This window comes from Diadema setosum, chromosome 11 (genome assembly GCF_964275005.1).
Source record: "Diadema setosum chromosome 11, eeDiaSeto1, whole genome shotgun sequence".
NCBI lineage: Eukaryota > Metazoa > Echinodermata > Echinoidea > Diadematoida > Diadematidae > Diadema > Diadema setosum.
The window spans coordinates 20,874,985-20,893,979 of NC_092695.1; the positions used below are offsets into that span (position 1 = coordinate 20,874,985).

At 42.8% G+C, this 18,995-nt stretch overlaps 1 protein-coding gene across 1 annotated transcript in view; it reads left to right on the forward strand.

The window, feature by feature from the left end:
- The window catches only part of LOC140234670 (E3 ubiquitin-protein ligase HERC2-like), a 104,796-nt gene that overhangs the window by 51,602 nt on the left and 34,199 nt on the right, over window positions 1-18,995 (forward strand). The window contains exons 24-42 of the mRNA XM_072314702.1: window positions 333-534; window positions 1,363-1,583; window positions 2,013-2,186; window positions 2,714-2,850; window positions 3,841-4,211; window positions 4,866-5,041; window positions 5,746-5,938; window positions 6,478-6,672; window positions 8,678-8,862; window positions 9,819-9,969; window positions 11,252-11,451; window positions 11,975-12,193; window positions 13,591-13,753; window positions 14,254-14,558; window positions 15,115-15,370; window positions 16,205-16,386; window positions 16,763-16,924; window positions 17,623-17,848; window positions 18,346-18,454. Coding sequence (XP_072170803.1) covers window positions 333-534; window positions 1,363-1,583; window positions 2,013-2,186; window positions 2,714-2,850; window positions 3,841-4,211; window positions 4,866-5,041; window positions 5,746-5,938; window positions 6,478-6,672; window positions 8,678-8,862; window positions 9,819-9,969; window positions 11,252-11,451; window positions 11,975-12,193; window positions 13,591-13,753; window positions 14,254-14,558; window positions 15,115-15,370; window positions 16,205-16,386; window positions 16,763-16,924; window positions 17,623-17,848; window positions 18,346-18,454 — 3,827 coding nt within the window. The remainder of the gene's footprint in view (window positions 1-332; window positions 535-1,362; window positions 1,584-2,012; window positions 2,187-2,713; window positions 2,851-3,840; window positions 4,212-4,865; window positions 5,042-5,745; window positions 5,939-6,477; window positions 6,673-8,677; window positions 8,863-9,818; window positions 9,970-11,251; window positions 11,452-11,974; window positions 12,194-13,590; window positions 13,754-14,253; window positions 14,559-15,114; window positions 15,371-16,204; window positions 16,387-16,762; window positions 16,925-17,622; window positions 17,849-18,345; window positions 18,455-18,995) is intronic.

Here is an 18,995-nt window from a genome sequence, read left to right on the forward strand (position 1 = left end):
CTGAAAACTCTTATCTTGGCATTCACGCTTTTGTTCATGTAGCAGTTTCTTTGAAACAGAAGTAGAATGATACAGTGATGTAACACCCCTATATTCATGCAGGAAAAGAAATTGTATATTTGCACCTCTTGTTTTCTTGATTTTTTTTTTTTCATTCATTTGAATTACAGCAGTTCTCTTTGTGAAACTTGTGTCAACTCAGTTAAAATGTTGCCCATCTAATTTTCCTATGTTGTTTCGCATGTATTTTTGGGGAAAGATTTACCATCTTGTTCTTGTTTAAGCATGTGAGTGATTCATGCGCTATCATTGTGTGCAATTTTTGTCCTCAGATCCACCAGGACCGGTCCGTTGTCTACGAGGAGCTCTGCACACCTATCATCGAGAGACTGAGGTTCCTCTTCAATGAGCTGCGTCCAGCCATCGCCAACGAGGTGTCCTCCCTGTCGCGCCTCAAGATCCTCAACACCCCACCTCGCTGGAAGAAGGTGGTCCAGAAACTGATCCGCGACAAGCGTGCAGCTGCGTCTGCAGGTAGGGTCAGAGGTTACTCTCCACATTCCCTACCCTTATAATGCTCTGGATCTGAACAGAGACCCCAAATTGCTATCATCGTGTGCACACTCTACTTTCCAAATCATATTCAGGATATAATTCAAATTTGCTAATAGAGGCGTGCCATGAGAACATCTAGTAGCCTTTAGGGCTTTTTTTTATAGACTGTGCCCCCATTGTTGTAACTTTTAGACCACAAATCGATGATGATATTTTGCATGTTTATTCATTAAATGCAATAAAATTTCACCTGTTGATAAAACCTATAACACAAAAGTTAGTCTTGTCCAGAAATATGTGCAAAGTTGTAAATCAGAGCTGTATGTTGTGAAAGTGTTTGAAACTGTACCCTTCTGGAAAGCCAATTTTATTCCTTTTCTGATCAATTCCTACGAATAAAACTGATTGAGTATAATCTTCAAGTATATTTCTTTATAAATTGATATCTCCGATTAGTGTCCGGACATGTCCAGTGGAGTAATTTTGATTTTTACATTGTATTTCATCAATCTTTGCCCAATTTCAAGTTGTGCATCTCTACGTCTGTATCATTATATACTGCTCATCTTTTAAAAGTGGGATGGCGTAAAATGATTACCACTATAATTACAGACATATTTGTCTTAGAGAATGGCCGGTCATTATGTGAGAAGACATGGATCAGTTGTCTTCCTATTTGAGTGGCAGATCCAGTTTGACACATACTTCAAATATTTTTTAGTGGCAGCATTTAAAGTGGGTTCAAATGGAATGAGGCTCCTTCTTGTGAACCCTCATGGACTAACAGATCTTTTCCAAACTTTCTAGGAGGTGCGAGGGCAGACAAAGGGGACAAGGAAGCCAAGTCCCTCCCAGACGAATCGTCAGAAGACCCGGACTCGCTGACCACGCCCGCCGGTTCCACCCCCTCGGCCACCCCGCCCACGTCGGGGGCGACCACCCCGGGTGCGTCCAATGCGGGCATGGTCAAGATCTTCCCGGGCAAGCCCAACCAGCAGGGCAAGATGGAGAGGAAGCTCAGAGACAGGGTATGTTACTAGGAAAAGTTGTCATTCATCCCCTATGACAGATAGCTTTGTGAAGTTAAATCTTTCTTCTTTGCTGTAGTATGTTGTTTGGCAATCACATGTACTTACAGAAATGTTGAGTTAGATTAATAAGATACCCACTATTGGTAGCAGATTCAGATTCATGCACAATTTAAATCATAACATCATTTGAAACTACATGATTACCATATAAGTACATGGGTAGAGGAATTGTGATTTTGAGCCATGCTATATTATAGTTTCCCCAGTGCATAACTTTGAAATGCCACTGAATATTCAGTACTAGACAATGGAAAGTATTTTTTAATTTAAATGTAATATAGCAATTTCTAATTACATTGGATAAGTGCTCACATTCTATTTTTTTTTTTTTACTGCAAGTCTACAAAATGTTGCTCATTGTTTCAGGACTCATGGAAGTCTGTGGCCAACGCCATCACCAGTGCGAGGAAATTCAAGTGGCTGAGACAACGCATGACAGGCTCCGCCTCCCAAACCGCCCTCATGACTGAAATCATTGACTTTGCCATCCACTCTGAGAATGTCAACATTGAAAAGCTGAGAAGGGCACTCTATCTACAGGTATGCATTTATATCCGCTATGCATTTATATCTGCTGATAGATAGAATTGCATTTATCATTTCCTCTTGCAGGCTGCTTTTTCCATATTTGTGTTTGAACAGGAGCTGGAGCAGGGTGGGAAAGGATTTGTATCTTGGACATGAATGCGGAAAATGTTTGTATGTGTTTATGTTAGTTTAGAAGAGAAGTTTCAGAAAGACCATGCATTTTATGTGTTCTTTGCTTGTATTGAAGCTGTCTCAACTGTATTATGACTTACTTGTAATTCATGACCGTTTGTCAGGATTCTCATTCATTTGTAAGTTTCATAACTTTCTCAGAGAAGCACTTTGCCCGATAGGTCTCAAACTGTGCTGCTTGTTGGTAGCATTAAAAAGAAAATAGTGCATATTGGAAAAAAATTAAGGAGCTTGTGTACACATTATCTCAGATATTAGGAGAGTATGGTAGAAGCAGTAAGGGAAGAATATCCCATTTATGTGTTCATTCTGTATACATCTATTTGTTTTCCTGTGTCTGTAAACAGTTGGAGAGAGCAGAGTGCCGGCTAGAGGGCTCAGAAGCCATGATAGCACAGCTCAAGAAGCAAGATCTCATTCCGTCGGTGCGTTACGCCATGCTGTGTGGCTGGCAGGGACTGCTAGAACCAGACAAAGACAACAGGTATGAGTCTGTTTCCCATCCTTTTCCCTCCCTTCCTCCCCTCCCTTACCCCTTCCTCCCCTCCCTCTCTCCCCTCTCCCTCCCCCTGCCCATAATCTGATGAATCTTTAAAGGAACCGTATAGTTTTGGTTGAGACCTAATTTCAGGTTTCTAACATTTTTTGGTGAGATAATGAGAAACCTCTTATGAAATATGGAAGAGCATGTAATTCTATGAGGAATTCAACGTTTATTTGATGAAAATTGGTTTTGGAATGGCTGAGATATCCAAAAAGGAGCGATTCTAATAAAGTGTGGGACCCACACTTTATTACGATCGCTTTGGTTTACTTTGTTTTTGGATGTTTCAGTTATTCCAAACCTGATTTTCATCAAATAAACTTTGAATTCCTCTTAAAATGGTATGTTCTGTACTATATCCTAAGTGTTTTCTTGGTATCTCACAAAAAGTTAAAAGCCCAATTCTCATCTCCACCAATACTGTACTATCCCTTTAAATAGTGCAGATTAGAGACCATTTGTCTGTCATACAAGAGAGTGTGGTTGGTTTTGCCTTTAGGTGCTAAGTTTTAAACTCTACACATGTTGGATTGTGTCATGGTCTTGGTGCTTGCATGCATTTAGGAGAGATTTAGTTACTATTGGTTTGTATAATAAAAATGTAAGGGTCTGGAAAAATGTGGTAATGTAACCGGTAGATTGGTTTTTGGATGAAAGATGAATGCTCTGAAAATTGGTTCTTAAAGGGACTCTTTGCTAGTGTTAGTTGACCAAGAGGACCTTCTGAGGTGGAGGGAGTTTTCTAAAGACAGTACCTACTAGGGAATGAAACACAGTTTTCTTTTTCTTGTCTCGAGATGTTTGCTGTCAGTCAAGAACTTAACACATTGCAACCCACATGCTTCTCTGGCCAACAACCCTGAAAGAATAAGGTAATTGAGATAACGAGATAATCACTATGAGATAATTTCCTTCATGATTTCCTTTCAGTGCTTCATGGAACTGCCTGAGCAACGTGAACCTGATCCCACCGTATGACCGCATCGTGCTGCAGACCTCCTTCGCCAAGCTCAGCCGCTGGGCCATCGACGCCCTGCGCAACCACATCCTGCAGACGGAGGAGGCCCTCAACGAGGGCCAGAGGTCAGGTGCGGCCATCGCCACCGCCTCTGCAGCGGCCGCGGTGGTGGGCACGCCGTCAGGCAGTGAGGACGAGCGGCCGACCCTGGGCACCCTCCCCCAGGCCAGGTTCATCCTGGCCATGCTGGGGCTACTGACGGCCGAGCAGCCAGCCAGCGGCATCAGCCTACTGCTCAACTCGGGAGTGCTAGCCTTGCTCCAGACTCTTCTGAGACTAGCAGGTGAGCAACAGACACTTTGTCTCTTCTTTGACTTTATGGAATCATTCTTACATTGTGTTGTGCATATTTTTTTTTTGTGCATATTTTTGTTTTTGCCTCATTGATTGCTCAATGGTTTCATTTGGAAGTAAGAATTGAAATATGGAAAAGAAAAAAAAATTGGAAGCATTTTGCAGAATATCATTTTGTGCTTCGTGGCCAATGTCTGATTCTTATCTAAAGCAGAGTTATCTGTCAAAGATGGGGTCAATGTGGTTGGATTAAGTGTTTATTTCTTTTGTATAAATAATTCAGGTAGCTCAATCTTGTATATCCCCAGCTGTGTTGAATCACACAGTAAGGTAAAACTGTGAAATATCTCATACATCTTGCGTGCTGGAATGATATATGCATTCAGCTCATGTAACAGCCCATTATGTCATACAATAATTGCAGATTGCTTTCATCATTTGATCCTGTGATTATATGGCATGGATCTGTCTAATATTTTGAAGCATCATTTAAAGAAAGCTGGCACGATTATTTTGGCATTTGTATTGAATTATTTTGTAACCATGTCACACTTTACAAATGTCATTGATGCTTCCAAGGAGTTACATGTAATTGCAAACTGTCAAACTATTCCTTCTTCTTCCTTTTCATTTCTTTTGAAAGGTCCCAAGGAAGATCACTTGGATCGAGAGGAGAGCCCAATACCCAGCACTGTGTTTGAAGAGACGAGGAGTAGGCCCCAGCCCGCCCCTGTTCCCACCAGTGGACCGGAGCTAGCCGCCCTCATGAAGATCGGAACGAGGGTGGTGAGGGGACAGGATTGGAAGTGGGGAGACCAGGTAGGGAGGAAGAAGATCATTTGCATAGTATGTTGTTGATGGTGAGAATGAGAGTTCTGATGATGGTGATGATAATTGTGGTGATTGAGACAAGAACTGCAGATGATGAAGTTGTTGATGATTGGAGTGAGGATGATGGTGATGATGATGATAATGATGGTTGTAAAAGGGGGATATAGATGTTTGTGGTAGTGTTAGTGAGAAAGATAATGGTGAGATCATGATAGGGTTAGTTACTGTGTTCAAAAGATGATATGATCATAACTATGGTGTTAGTGTCTATGAGACAGGTGATGACATTTGTAGTGGTGATGTTAATGAGGATTCTTGAAATACATGTAAAGTTTGGTGATTACTGTTTTGGAAGAAATGATAAAGATCTTAACACAGATCATTTTAATATCTATGAGAGTAATGGTGGTGATAATGACACTTATATTGGCGAAGCAGTGTAAAGAAAGAAGTAATAGTATTTAGTGTAGATAATGACAGATTTATGAACAGTTTATGTTGTTGAGGGATAGTTTATTGTGTGGCAGTTATTTTGCATCACTTGAATCTCACTGGATGCAAGAAGTACTCAGTATGGAAGTAATTTTCAGTGAAGGAAAAGTTGCCACTATCATTTTGTGTAGCAGCAAACAACCAGGTGAAAATACCCGAATATATGACTCATATTCGCCTGTTCATGTTTCCATCCCCAGGACGGTCCTCCACCCAGCGAGGGAAGGGTGATCGGAGAGCTGGGAGAGGACGGATGGATCCGTGTCCAGTGGGACACGGGCAGCACTAACTCCTACCGTATGGGCAAGGAGGGCAAGTATGACCTGAAGCTGGCGGGACCACCGCCAATGGTGGAGCTCACTGAGGATGAGAAGGACTGCATCATTGACCCTGGTGAGTGATGGGAGACTGAAGGTACCAGGAGGAAAACTAAGTTACTCTTTGGATGGTAGCTTTAAATATCCATAGGTTTTCTTTCTTCTTTTTTTTTTTTGTTCTTTTTTGTTGTCATTGTTTGAAGAAAGAATGTCTGTCAAAGTGGTTCCTGAAGGGACACTTTGCCTCTTTATTCCATTTGAAGTACTAAATAGTCCCTGACATTGATAAGAATGCCCATGCAGAAGAGATGTGTTATGATGGGCACTGAAATCATTCTTTTGATAAAAGATTACTGTTCGTGTGTTATTGCAGACCAAAATGAATGTTGTTGGGTTGTTGTTGATTTTTTTTTTTTTTTTTTTTTTGGGGGGGGGGGGTTGGGTGTGTGTGTATGGGTATGTGTGAAAAGGGGAAAAGGTTCCCTGGATTGTATTACTACATTCACAACCAAAATCTCTGCCAATAAGATAACTATGAGTTATGAGAAACCCTATTCTGTTTCTTGCTCATACCAATTTTCTGTTTGCTCTCTTCTTTGTCGTGGCCACCTGCAGCAGAGAGCAAGCGTCTAGTAGAGTGCACGCTTCCCACGGACCTGATCCGACACTGCTGCATCTGCCTGCTACGCCTCCTGTCCCTCAGCTGTGGCGTCCATGCGGACAATGTCCAGCGGGATGCCACCAGGATGCTCTGCGGTCAGCTGCACTCTCTGGTCAGTGTCGGCACGACCGCTGCCACTCCCACTAATGGTGAGTACTGTGTGAGGGATTTATATGTACAATGTATGTGCAGAGCTGACCAATATGGTGTATGTTTGGTTTTTTTTTAACAATAGGTTGTTTGTTTGTTATTACAATAGAGTTTTTTTTTTCTTCATCCAAAATAAGAAGGTATGTTTGTGAAATGAAATCTGTTTTCTTTCTGAAATTTGATTTAGCATGCATGATATGTGCAACTATCTAATTTTTGTCTCGCCCACCGGAGGTGAAGGCGAGACTAAGGGATCCAAATGGCGTCCGTCCGTCGTCCGTCCGTCGTCCGTCACAAATGTTTAAGTTTACCTGCAAGACTCTCTTATGATGCATAACTTGGCAACTGTTACAGCAATGGCAGCCACACTTGTGTGATAGAAGCACTAGGGGTATCTTCATGTTATGGTATTGTCGGAGGTCATGTGATGATGTCAAAGGTCATATGAGGTCATATATTAAAGAGTATGTGCAAGACTTTTCTATGTTAAAGTTTACCTGCAAGACTCTCTTTTGACAAATAACTTCACATAAGTTGCTTGGATGACAACCTAGCTTGAGTCATAGATGCACTGGGGGTACCTTCATGTTATGGTGCCGTTGGAGGTCACAGGATAAGGTCAAAGGTCATTTGAGGTCATACGTTAAAGTTTACTTGCAAGACTCTCTTATCACACGTAACTCGACACATGTTGCTACAATGGCAATCAAACTTGGGTGATGGATGCACAGGGGGTACTTTCATGTTATTGTGCCGTAAGAGGTCACATGATAAGGTCAAAGGTCGTTTGAGGTCATATGTTAAAGTTTACTTGCAAGACTCTCTTATCACACGTAACTCAGCACATGTTGCTACAATGGCAATCAAACTTGGGTGATGGTAGATGTCTCTTGGGAAGGTTACCACAAGGTCAAAGATCACAGACAGGGGTCAACAAAGTTTTAGGGCCCAATGTTAAGTCTTTAGGGCGCATTTCGTTTATGGCTCATAACTTTTGATCCCTTTGTCCGTTTGTGACCAAACTTGGATGGAAGATGTCCCTTGGGGAGGTGAAGGTCGTCACAAGGTCAAAGGTCACATACAGGGGTCAACAAACTTTTAGGACCCAATGTTATGTTTTTAGGGCGCATTTTGATTGTGGCTCATAACTTTTGATCCCTATGTCCGTTTGTGACCAAACTTGGACGGTAGATGTCCCTTGGGGAGTTAAAGGTCATCACAAGGTCAAAGGTCACAAAAAGGGGTCAACAAATTTTTAGGGCCCAATGTTAAGTTTTTATGGTGCATTTCGATTATAGCTCATTACTTTTGATCCCTTTGTCCGTTTGTGACCAAACTTGGATGGTAAATGTCCCTTGGGGTGTTGAAGGTCACCACAAGGTCAAAGGCCATAAGCAGGTCAATTAACTTCTGGGAGTTATGAAAAATATTAATTCCTTGTATGCGAATGGGCGAGACACAATTTGGCACTTGCCTTGTTATTTAACCAAAAGCCATGGTTTTTGTTGCATCAGTGCGTCTTTTGATGTGCAGAGGTTGGCAGCCCTATAATGCGGGTGATTCTGTGAGCTGATAATTGAATCCATCACATGAGATATGAAAGATTCAAACTTTGCATGTCTCTCTAGGTGTTTTGAAAATCACCATCGTAAAAGATAAAGCAGGTGATTATTGTGACGTAATTTAAATAAAATTTTCATCAAATTTATCCCCTTCAATTCACTTATGATTTGTGGTTAAACAGGATATTGTGTAAGGCTATTTTTCAAGTCTCTGACACCAAAGAAAAATGAAAATTGTGTGTATTCTGAATTGCTGAGGTAACATTACCAGGAGGTGTTGTGTTGTTGATTGATAATGATCGCGGCCTGTAAGTGATGCCCTTTAGTAACTCTTCGAGTGGCATCCCAAATTTGGTTCAACATCCTCTCCTCATCCGTTTGCTGACCACCGTCTCCCTTCTCCTGCCCACCTCCTCCTCCTCTTCCTTCCTTCCTCCACCAGGGGAGCAACCACTGGCCAGCATCCTGGCCCACCAGCAGTACCAGGAGTGGTCCAGCCTGGGCTTTATCCGCAGCATCGCCTCCTGCTCTGGCCTCTCCCTGGCCCTCAGCACCCCCACCTGGGTGGACCTGCTCCTCAGCCTCATCAAGGCCGACCAGGTCCAGCCCCTCAACGTCACCACCCAGGTACTCTCCTTCTCCCCCCTCTCTCTATTCCTATATCTTTCTCTCCCTCTCCGTCTGCCTGTCTCTTCTTTCTCTCACTCTCTCACAAACTTGCATTCTAATTATAAGCTACAGATGTCTGTGTCAGTGGTCAGACACCCTGTATACAATTCAAGAGTTTGACGTTGCAAAACGAGTTATCTCCATTCGAGTTAATTTGAGATATTTGTGATTTATGCTGCTAAAAAACAAAGAAGATGATACGAAAATACGGGATATTTTAAATCATAACTCATAAGAATATTCCTTGTTATGTAAACAAGTGTTGCATTACTGGAAAGGTTTCATTTTTCCCTATCTGATGATGGGTTTACCTTAAGATGTTTAAAAATGGTGCTCAACTAGTTTTGCGATAAAATTCTAGATTTTTTTTGTAATACTTGCAGTGCTGCCACTGACAGTTGGTGTACACCTTGTTCACAATCTGTCGATAAAGGGAGTTTTTAGGTTGCTTGCACTCATCCAGGTTTACCAGGTACCCCTTTATCACGTCCACCCTCCTGGAATGGGTGTGTCAGTCTGTCAAATACTGTATACACCATATTTTTAGTGAATCTACTTTTTTGCGAATTGGGACTTCCCAGCAGTTTCGTGAGTGGTTCAATTTGTACTGAACGGAGAAATGTATGTGTACACATCACATTCATGCTGGAATCAGAGTTAATATTTTCACGCGTGTTTAAATTTGGGAAACGCACCTGACTCACGAAATTTGCAAAAATAGAAATTTATCAGTCACAAAATATTTGGTGTATACAGTAAAGTAATCTAGGAAATAAGAATCCAATAGATTAAAGCACATGACATGCGTTCCATGGAGAAATAAAAATGTGTCAGGTTTCTCAATTCCTGCTTCTACATTACATTGCTCACCCACTCTAAATGTGATGCATCCTTCCCTTGTGCACCTCCTTCAGATCTTGGCCTTGCGCCTCCTGCAGACGGTGCTCCCGTCCTGGTCGGAGACAGAGGCCCAGGACCGGACAGAACTTCTTGTCTCACGGCTCTTCTCTGTCCTGGGCTCCTGCATGCTGACCTGCTGCTCGGACACCCCGTCTCCCATCTACGGTAAGACCGGATCATGGTGGATATGGTGTGCTTGTCACATGCTTTTCTTCTCCAGATGTAGTGTAGGGAATTCCTTCCTGATACTATATCACCTTGTATGAAAACAGAAGTATCAGAGAAGTAAATCAGTGAGAATTGGGGGAAAAAAGGACACAAATATAAAGTTTGTTAAAGTTTGGAGAACAAGTCACATTGGCCACTCTGTGTAATGTAGGAGTTGAGAAGCTCTCTGTTTAATTTGTACACCAAAAGTCACCAATTGTCAGACCAGTTCTTGGCATGTAATAAGAGTAATATGCTTTTGCATGTCCTCAGCGGATAAGTTCTGTCTGTGCCAAAATGTGACCCTGCATCACAAAGCCAACAAAAAGTCACCAAATACGTGTATCAATTTTTTATTTAGGGCAGATTCTAAAAGAGAAGACTGTAAGCTTTAAAATGATATACAACTTAACTGAAATTGACACTGCTAGCATATCTAAATATTGGAAAGAATGCACACACTCTCGAAAAGTGCTTACTGAGAAAAGAGGCTCTGAATTATAGGGTCTATCGAAGTGCTTAATCTTACCAAAGCCATGCTGTGTGCAGTGAATGGGACAGAAAATGGGATGTAAAACTCCGTAGCAGCAACAATGAAAGGATTACCAGATTAAGCTAAAATTGACCATGCTCTATCAACACATTCTATCCAAGACTATCACCAACTGTCAAAGCAGCAGCAGCATCCTTTCAAAAGGTATTAGAGTTGAAAGTGAAGAGTGTGTAAAGGGTTTGTAAAAAATGAAAAGGAAATTCTAAGACATACCTCATCACAATATTCTACAAAACAGTGTTCTAGAAAAACTGCTAAAAACACAATTTCCTTGAAGAGTGTGTAAAGGGTTTGTAAAAAATGAAAAGGAAATTCTAAGACATACCTCATCACAATATTCTACAAAACAGTGTTCTAGAAAAACTGCTAAAAACACAATTTCCTATTTGTTTAATGGTCCAAAACCTTATAATTATGTGGAAGAAGAATCACACCTTTAGAGTAGACTCAAGATTGACTGGGTTGACCCGTTTCACCTGTTTTGAGTTTTCAAGTAAAATCAAGGCATGTGACTTTTTATTGGTTTTGTGATGCATGGTCACAAATATTAGTGAAATTTTGTGTACAAAGCAAATGAAGAGCTGCTTAATGCCCTAAACCTCTACACCTGCAAACTGTACATAGGTGTTAAGGGTCGATGTGGTAAAGGACGGAATGTTAATGCTTTGCTGGTTCCCTTTCACGCAGAGTTTGGGAAGAAGCAAAAGCAGGGCAACAAGGCCAAGGTTTCCCTCACGGCTCCCTTTGCCAGCACGGTGGCCGATGAACTGGTGCTCCTCCTGAGACGCCTCCACATCCTCCCCACGTGGAACCGCTTCATCAACGCTTACATCAACAGCAGGCTCTGCAAGGTGGTTGCCATGGTGACGGATGTTGCCGCCCCACAGGTAACGGTCACTCTTCATACCAAAGGGGCAACAGATTGCACCCCATTGTTTTATATTGTTTCCTTTATTCAAAGTACAGCTTTTGCGCTTTCTTTATTTACCTCTCCTCATAAAAGTGATTGTCAGCACTATGGTGATTTGTACGAGAATAGATTTTCCCCTTTTAAGACTCCCTCAAAATGCCTTTTACATTGTGTGCAAACATCTTGTAGATTGTTGAGAAAGGCAGGCAGTTGTGAGGTGCTGGAGCATGCTTAAATACCAATTCCATTGAGTAATGTACAGGGCCAATAACTCTTTGTTATATCAAGAGAATTATACAGTGATGCATCTGTGTTCTTATGCATTAAGAGTTTCAAGATCCGTGATGGGGATAGTTCCTGATTGCAAGGAAATTATAAAGTTGATATTCTATTCATACATGTACCTTGCAAGTGTATGGTAGACGTACTTCGTGGTACATTGATATTTCTCTGTTTTTTATTCAATTTTGTGATTGCTGATGGTTGCTGTCTTTTCACAGCCTGGCGAGCAAGAGAGCTATCGCCTGAAACAGGGAGAGGTCCTTGCTGTCCTGGCCATGATCGGTGGCGTGGATGAACGTCCGAGGCTTGGTGGTCAAGTGAGGCACGAGGAGTACGGCATGGGCACGCTGGTCAACATGGCTGCCAACGGAAGACTGACCGTCCAGTTCGAGGGTCAGCGGGTCTGGCGTGTGTGTCGCCTGTCAACGCTCTCCCCAGTAAGTCAGGGATTGTGTACAGCTTGAGCGAGTGTATTTGAGTGTGTGTTTGTGTGCATGTGTGATTGCTTACTAGTATTGGTGCTTGAGGCACTCTTATGGTCTTGCTGGCACTATAATTGTAGTTTTGTCAGTAATAAGTTTATTGTCTGATGATTTTGAATGAACTTTGGGTTGCTTTGTTTTGGCCGCATTTGGTGATTTCAAATTCGGTGCTAGTGCTAGTGCTAGCCCCCGTTTAACAATGCTAAATCGACCTCCAACACCGACGGTCAGATTAGCGAGGCGATACCGATCAAAATTATCGATCACCAGCACTAGGTGCTGGAATCACAGCACCGCAAGCTCCGCGGGAATTGTGTGACGAAAAAAGTGATTGCGCGTGATTACAGTTAAATATTAAAAGATGTAGCCAAAATTGCTTAGTTTTAGAGACATAGTGAGGAAGACGGATTAAAATGCCACAAATTTCATCCACTCCCCAAAATACAACTATCTTAATATTGCTCCCAGGCTCAGATTATAAAGCCATGTCGAGAGTGTTTGTGTACGTTACGTGGGCGACCACTGCATTAGCACAGACTTTGCACGTAAAACGTGCATCTCTTATGGAAGTGAATACGGGTCTCGCACGGCAACGCTAACACCAGCACCGAACTTGAAATTAAGAAAATGATAATCCCTAGGGGCTAGTGTTAGTCAATAGGGAAAAAGCACATAAATCGCTAACGCAGATAGCGGAGCTCGGTTCAGCAGACGACATTCAACACCGAGCCCAGCACCAGCAACCGGAAATACGTCATAATTTTTAAGGTCAACTCCCAACACCGACGTGATTTCAAGTTCGGTTTTATCGCCGGTGCTAGTGCCTGAGATAGCACTAGCACTAGCACTAGCACCGAACTTGAAATCACCCATTGTGTGTGCACTCTGGTTTATGGTGCAATAGGGATATTATTATAGTTCCTGCCAGTTTGATTTCAATGATGTTGAAGAAGTTCTGCACTGATTCACGACATGTCGGAATGATCATTGGTAAGCGGACAAAGTTGGTCAGAGGCAAGCCACTAGTCCTTCTGAGGGAGACTTGAAGGTGTTGGTCACTTGCTTTTAAGCATTCAACGATTCCTTAGCGGTCACATGAAACAAAATCAATTTAAATCAAATTAATTTAAATCATACAAAACAATGGTATTAATGATAGCAACAAAAACAATAGTAATGAAGATGATGATAAAAATGGTAATAATTTGCATTCATATTAAGTGTAAAATAATCTAGAAGATTCTCTATGGTGTCAAGTGGTAACTACATGTAGCTACCTGAAGATTCTCTATGCACGTTACATACATTTGTAACTACATTAACAAACAAACAAACTATGACTTGTCTTGCAGGTGGTGACCACACCCTTCATCGTGGAGAAGCTCATCCTGACGCCCACCGTGCTCAACATGTGGAGCCAACTCATCAGCCTGGCTGCCGCCGGCTTCCGCATCCACCGAGGGGGCTCCATCAGCCGGGACAACAGCGGCAGCACTCTCAGTTCCATGGAGCATGGTTAGTGTTCTTAGTGACTAATAGCAAATGGGTGCGCTCTTTGCAAGCATTGGCGCGCTTAGCAAGAGATGGCTAGCCATGCATCAGTAAAATGTTGGTGCATCCATTAATTACTGTTGCACAGTTTGCATCTATAGCAAGCCAAAAGGAATTGCATCCGGTAAATTTGCCAAGCATCGATTCGGTTATTGTCAGAAGAATGATTAAAACAATCAGATGGATTTCCAGCAAAACATTGTCCACTGTTCTGTAAGTCAAATGATGTACACGTGTGCATGTCTTTTCGCGCATCAGTAGGAATAAAAGTGTAGTGTGCACGCGGTTACTCTGGAATCTAGTCTAAATCCACTAGGGGCAGTGGAGTGGGTGAAGCAATTTCATAGTTACTCTCTGCACACAATTCCTCTGACGCACTGAGACCTGTGCGTTTTCATGATGGCATATCTTCCCCCTTGCATTAACATTGTCAACATTATCATTTGACCTGTGTCTCTCTGCAGAGGGCATTGACCTCCAGCTCCTTCGCAAGCAGCAGATGCGGCTGGGCCTGATGCAGGCCGCCCGCAAGGTCTTCAGTCGCCAGGACAACCTGCGGCAGCTGCTGTCCCTTACCACCGCCGCGTGGGACATGTCCTCCCCCTCCTCTTCCTCGAGTGGCGGCTCCGGTGGGGCGTCCTCGTCGGAGGAGGGCAGCAGCCCCGAGGAGATGGGGACGATGGAGCGCTTCACCCTGCTCCAGCAGCTGATGTGCGCCGCCACCCAGCCCTCGCCCGTCAAGGCTCTCTTCGTCAGGCAAGAGCTGGAGGTGAGGAAAGACTGGTTTCAGTCGGTGGTGTCAGCCCCATTATTCTGTCTGTCTCCAAATCATAGAACAAGAGAGTGTGTGATTACACGGAAGTGTGTATTGGTGAAGAACTATGATGTATTGTGATGAGGATTCCATTACGTGCAAAAATTTAGGATATCCCGGTCCATTTTGATAGGGTGACAGTGTATTCCTTTTATACTGCCTTCATTGCATCTAGTTTTGCTCAGCTTCTGATGTTAGATGCAAATCATAAGACATCAGAGTTTCAGTGAAAATTGTCATGTTGGAGTCTTTCCTTATTCATGCATATTTTTGTATATAGTTCATGATTTTAAGAGGAGGTTTGTAGGATTTTTGTTATTTGTTTTAATCTGTGTATGTATTTTTTCAATTACTTAGATTAGGAGACTAAGCAGATCTTGGTTTTGTTTGCATGATGGGCAGTGAGAGGCTATGGGAGAGCATATCATCATTTTCACTTTGCAGAATGACAAACATAAAGGTTGTAGTGGAGGTATATAAATGGTGGCCATATCTTATCTCTTGACTGCAGGCGGCCGCCTTGGCCCTCACCCAGCACTTGGTGAACGAGGCCTTCTGTCCCCTCAATGGGTCGGATCAGGAGCCGCCCTCAGCAAAGAGCGACTACCCAGCCCTGGCGGCCGCCGAGGCGGGAGGACTAGGCCTGCCCAAGCCCGCCCGTCCCCACCGGGCCAAGCCCGTGGAGCAGCCGCCCTCGCCGCTGGTCACCCAAATGATGGAGATGGGGTTCCCAAGGAGACATGTGGAATTTGCTATCAAGGCCATTAGTAAGTCTTCACCTGACTGAATTCAATTTGTCTTTATTCCTCATGTTTTTGCTTGTTTGTCTATTGTGTTGTTGTTTTTTTGTTGTTATTGTTGTGGGTTTTTTTTTTTGGGGGGGGGTGGGGGGAGTTAGGAGGGGATGGAAGGGATTATGTAATTTGCTATGAGTCGAGGGGGCAGGAGAACCACCTGCAATGAAGATGTGGTGGAGGGGCAGTCCTCCTAAAAGCAGCAGCCCTTTCATGTGACATAGACTTGTGAGGTGAAATGGTATGATCCCTCTTTTGCAGTTAAGATTTTGTCAATAGGAAAGAAAAAAAAAACACAGAATACACCTGAAAATTTCTTGAAAGTTGAAGGGAACGGTAGTCGCAAAATTGCATGACGAATAGCCTGTCAATGAATTAACTTTCTTCAGGATAGAAATGTGTGTCATCGAATGTGATATATATTTGTTTTACCTTCTGTATGATAGATCTAACGTTCCATACATATCCTTCTAGAGTAATCTTAGAAGTTTCCAAATTTTATCTAAGTGTCGTGCACGTAGGAGAAAGCTTGCAATTATGTTGAGGCGCGTTCGTCATTTCAGATTGTCAGTGGTCATGGATGAACCTGTATCAGAAGTATATGCCAGATGTGCAACAAGTGTGCTGTTCGATTTCCATCTTATTTAGGGTTGAAGGTCTAACTTATATCAACAACCCTTAGATTTGTTGATTTAAGTGTTTGCCTTCATAGAAGCCATTGCACAACAGACTGCAGATGAGAGTGAGAGTTCAATTTTGAAAAGTCTTTGAGGTCACATTTCCCCTGACATTCCATTTTTCCCCCAGCAGGTGTATCAGAGGCGCTTCCAGGCCCCGAGGCAGTGGTCAACTGGCTAGTGGACAATCCAAACATCCAGATACCACCCGATGCTTCCGATGTCGAGAGTGGCTCTTCCTATGACAACTGCTCCGACTCTGACCTCAATCCCGATGATGAGTTCGAGGATCTGGAAGCCGACTATGAACATGTGTGTAACTTCTGGAAATCTACATATTTATCTAACAACTATTCCACCACAAAACTTCAATTGTACTTGGTATCAGAGATAATTGACTTAATAGTCAGGTTGGGGCTGTGTGGTTAGATTACACTTCAAGGATTTTGATCTCCGAAACTTTGAAGGAACAAACAAAAATAGGACTGTGAATGTTCTCTCTGCTATGATGTGCTTATCATTTACTTCTGAAGATAGGCATTTTGCCTTTGACAATGCAGTAGTTAATGTATTATTTCATTTGAGCTGTAGACATTGATCTGTTGCAATCAGTGAAAGGGAATAAACATGAAGGTGTGGATTATCAATGGTGATGATATTTTATTTTTTGTGGTCCTGTATCAAACAGCTGCTCTCGCCAGAGACCACGATCTTCAAGAAGAGAAGCGACTTTCTCAGCAACGACGACTTCGCCATGTACGTCCGCGACAACATCCAAGTGGGAATGATGGTCCGATGCTGTCGAACTTACGAGGAGGTGCAGGAGGGGGACATCGGCAAAGTTGTGAAGGTGAGGAAGATGAAAATATGGTGAAGATAGAATTCATCAAAGTTGTAGAAGCCTCCTGGAAGGTGTTGCCCTCCTCTTTAAAGGAACTTTGTATAAAAAATTTAATAAAAAATTAATGCCAGGTGTGCTTAATCTACCCAAGTATTTGTTGGTACTGCTAGTTGGTGACAGTTTCTTTCATCTTGTTGTTTACATCGACCCAATAAGCTCAGGGAAACTAGGGAAGAAAGAATGCTGGAGAGGAAGGATTGTATGTGGCCTGCACTGCCATGAGACCTTGCCATTTGTGTGCAGGGTTCATCAGTGTAATAAAATTTGCTCAAATCAAACCCCTGCAGATTTGATACTCAACTTCACCCATTGCCACTTGGAAGACAATGTCCATGTGTCTGGTCTTCGAAGTCACCCTAACTATGATTTTTCTGGTCTTTCCTTCCATTGCATGTGCTCTTTTTTTCTCTCTCTCTTCAGCCCCACAGTGATTTAAGAAACAAACAAACAAACAACTTTCCTATGAAGTACTTTTTAGTGTCAGAATTCTGTCAGCCCATTGCACAAGGATCATCGGTGCAATAAAATCAAGCATCTGCACACTTGATTCCCATCTTTACCCATTCCTACTCAGAAGACAATATCCATGTGCTTTTTCTGTGAGGTCATTTTTTTTTTCTCCACTCTTTCTCCCATGGCATTACCAGCTTGATCGAGACGGGCTCCACGACCTGAACGTTCAGGGCGACTGGCACCTGAAGGGGGGCACCTATTGGGTGCGCTACATCCACGTGGAGCTGCTCGGCTTCCAGCCCCAGTGCGCCCCGGGCTCCAACATCAAGGTCGGCGACCGGGTCCGGGTCAAGAGGTCGGTGACCTCACCCAGGTACAAGTGGGGATCTGTCACCCACCAGAGCATCGGTACAGTGACAGGTAAGGATTGGGTGCTGACCGCATATCGCCTTGGTCCCAGTCAGGGTTAGGACAAGTCAAGAATTATGAATAACTTCTTTATGCTCTATACTTCTTAGTTCCTCCCCCAACCCTCATTCCCACTCCAACCCCCATCCCTACACACCCAAGCTACAAAATAAGAATGACACTGACGAGGGCATTACGAGTGAGGGAATGTGGTAACATCAGTCATTAAAAAATCCAGCCTGTAATGACAAACACCATTAGAAAGTAAGGGAGGGGGGCAATGAAATGGTGGACAGATACCATAAGAATTTAATTTGCAAGCTTTAATTTTTGTAGCATGAATGTAGTTATGAGGAGAGACTTTCATTCTTTGAATGAAATGGAGAGTTATGGGATTTTTGAAACATTTTGTTCAATGAAGATGTTGTAGGAGAAGATATCATTAGTAGTGTGGACCATCTTCAATGATTTCATAGGATCTTGCTGATATATTTTTCTATTCCCTGCAGGCTTCAACGCCAATGGCAAAGATGTAACAGTCAACTTTCCCCAGCAGCCCCACTGGACGGGGCTTGTGTCTGAGATGGAACTGGTGCTCAGCACCCACCCGGGCATAGTGTAAGTATCTTGAGGCGAGCCACAAGTCTTCCCCTCAAAGAGTATGCTCACTTCTGCCTTGCAGCTGACCACCAGTGTGTGAGGGAGTTTTGTGAAAAAAAAAAAATAGGAGTTAGGATGTGGTGATAAGTTAGCGGTCAGCCTGCTCAAACTGTCAAATTGGGCCTGTACTGAAGGTTGCAATAATTACAGATTGCCATAGTGACAACTTGCTGTCTGATGATTGGTTACTGTAAATGCTTCTGCCTTGATAACCACACTCATCATACGTTGCCAACTCTGGAAAGTGTGTGATGAAATACTACGTAGGAACCAGGTTGCAATATCAGCAACCTGAAACGTAACTTTCACTTCTGCAAAGGCTTTGCCTCTGATATTTGGGCGTATGTAATGGAATTTATTTGCAACTGTATGAGGTGAAAGGGATAGTTATATGCTGTGCAGTTGGTGCAGGCAGGATCTACTGCCAAGGAATTGAAATAAGCATTTTTATGCCTGCAATCGAAGATTAAAAAATAAGGTGCTATGATCAGACACAGCT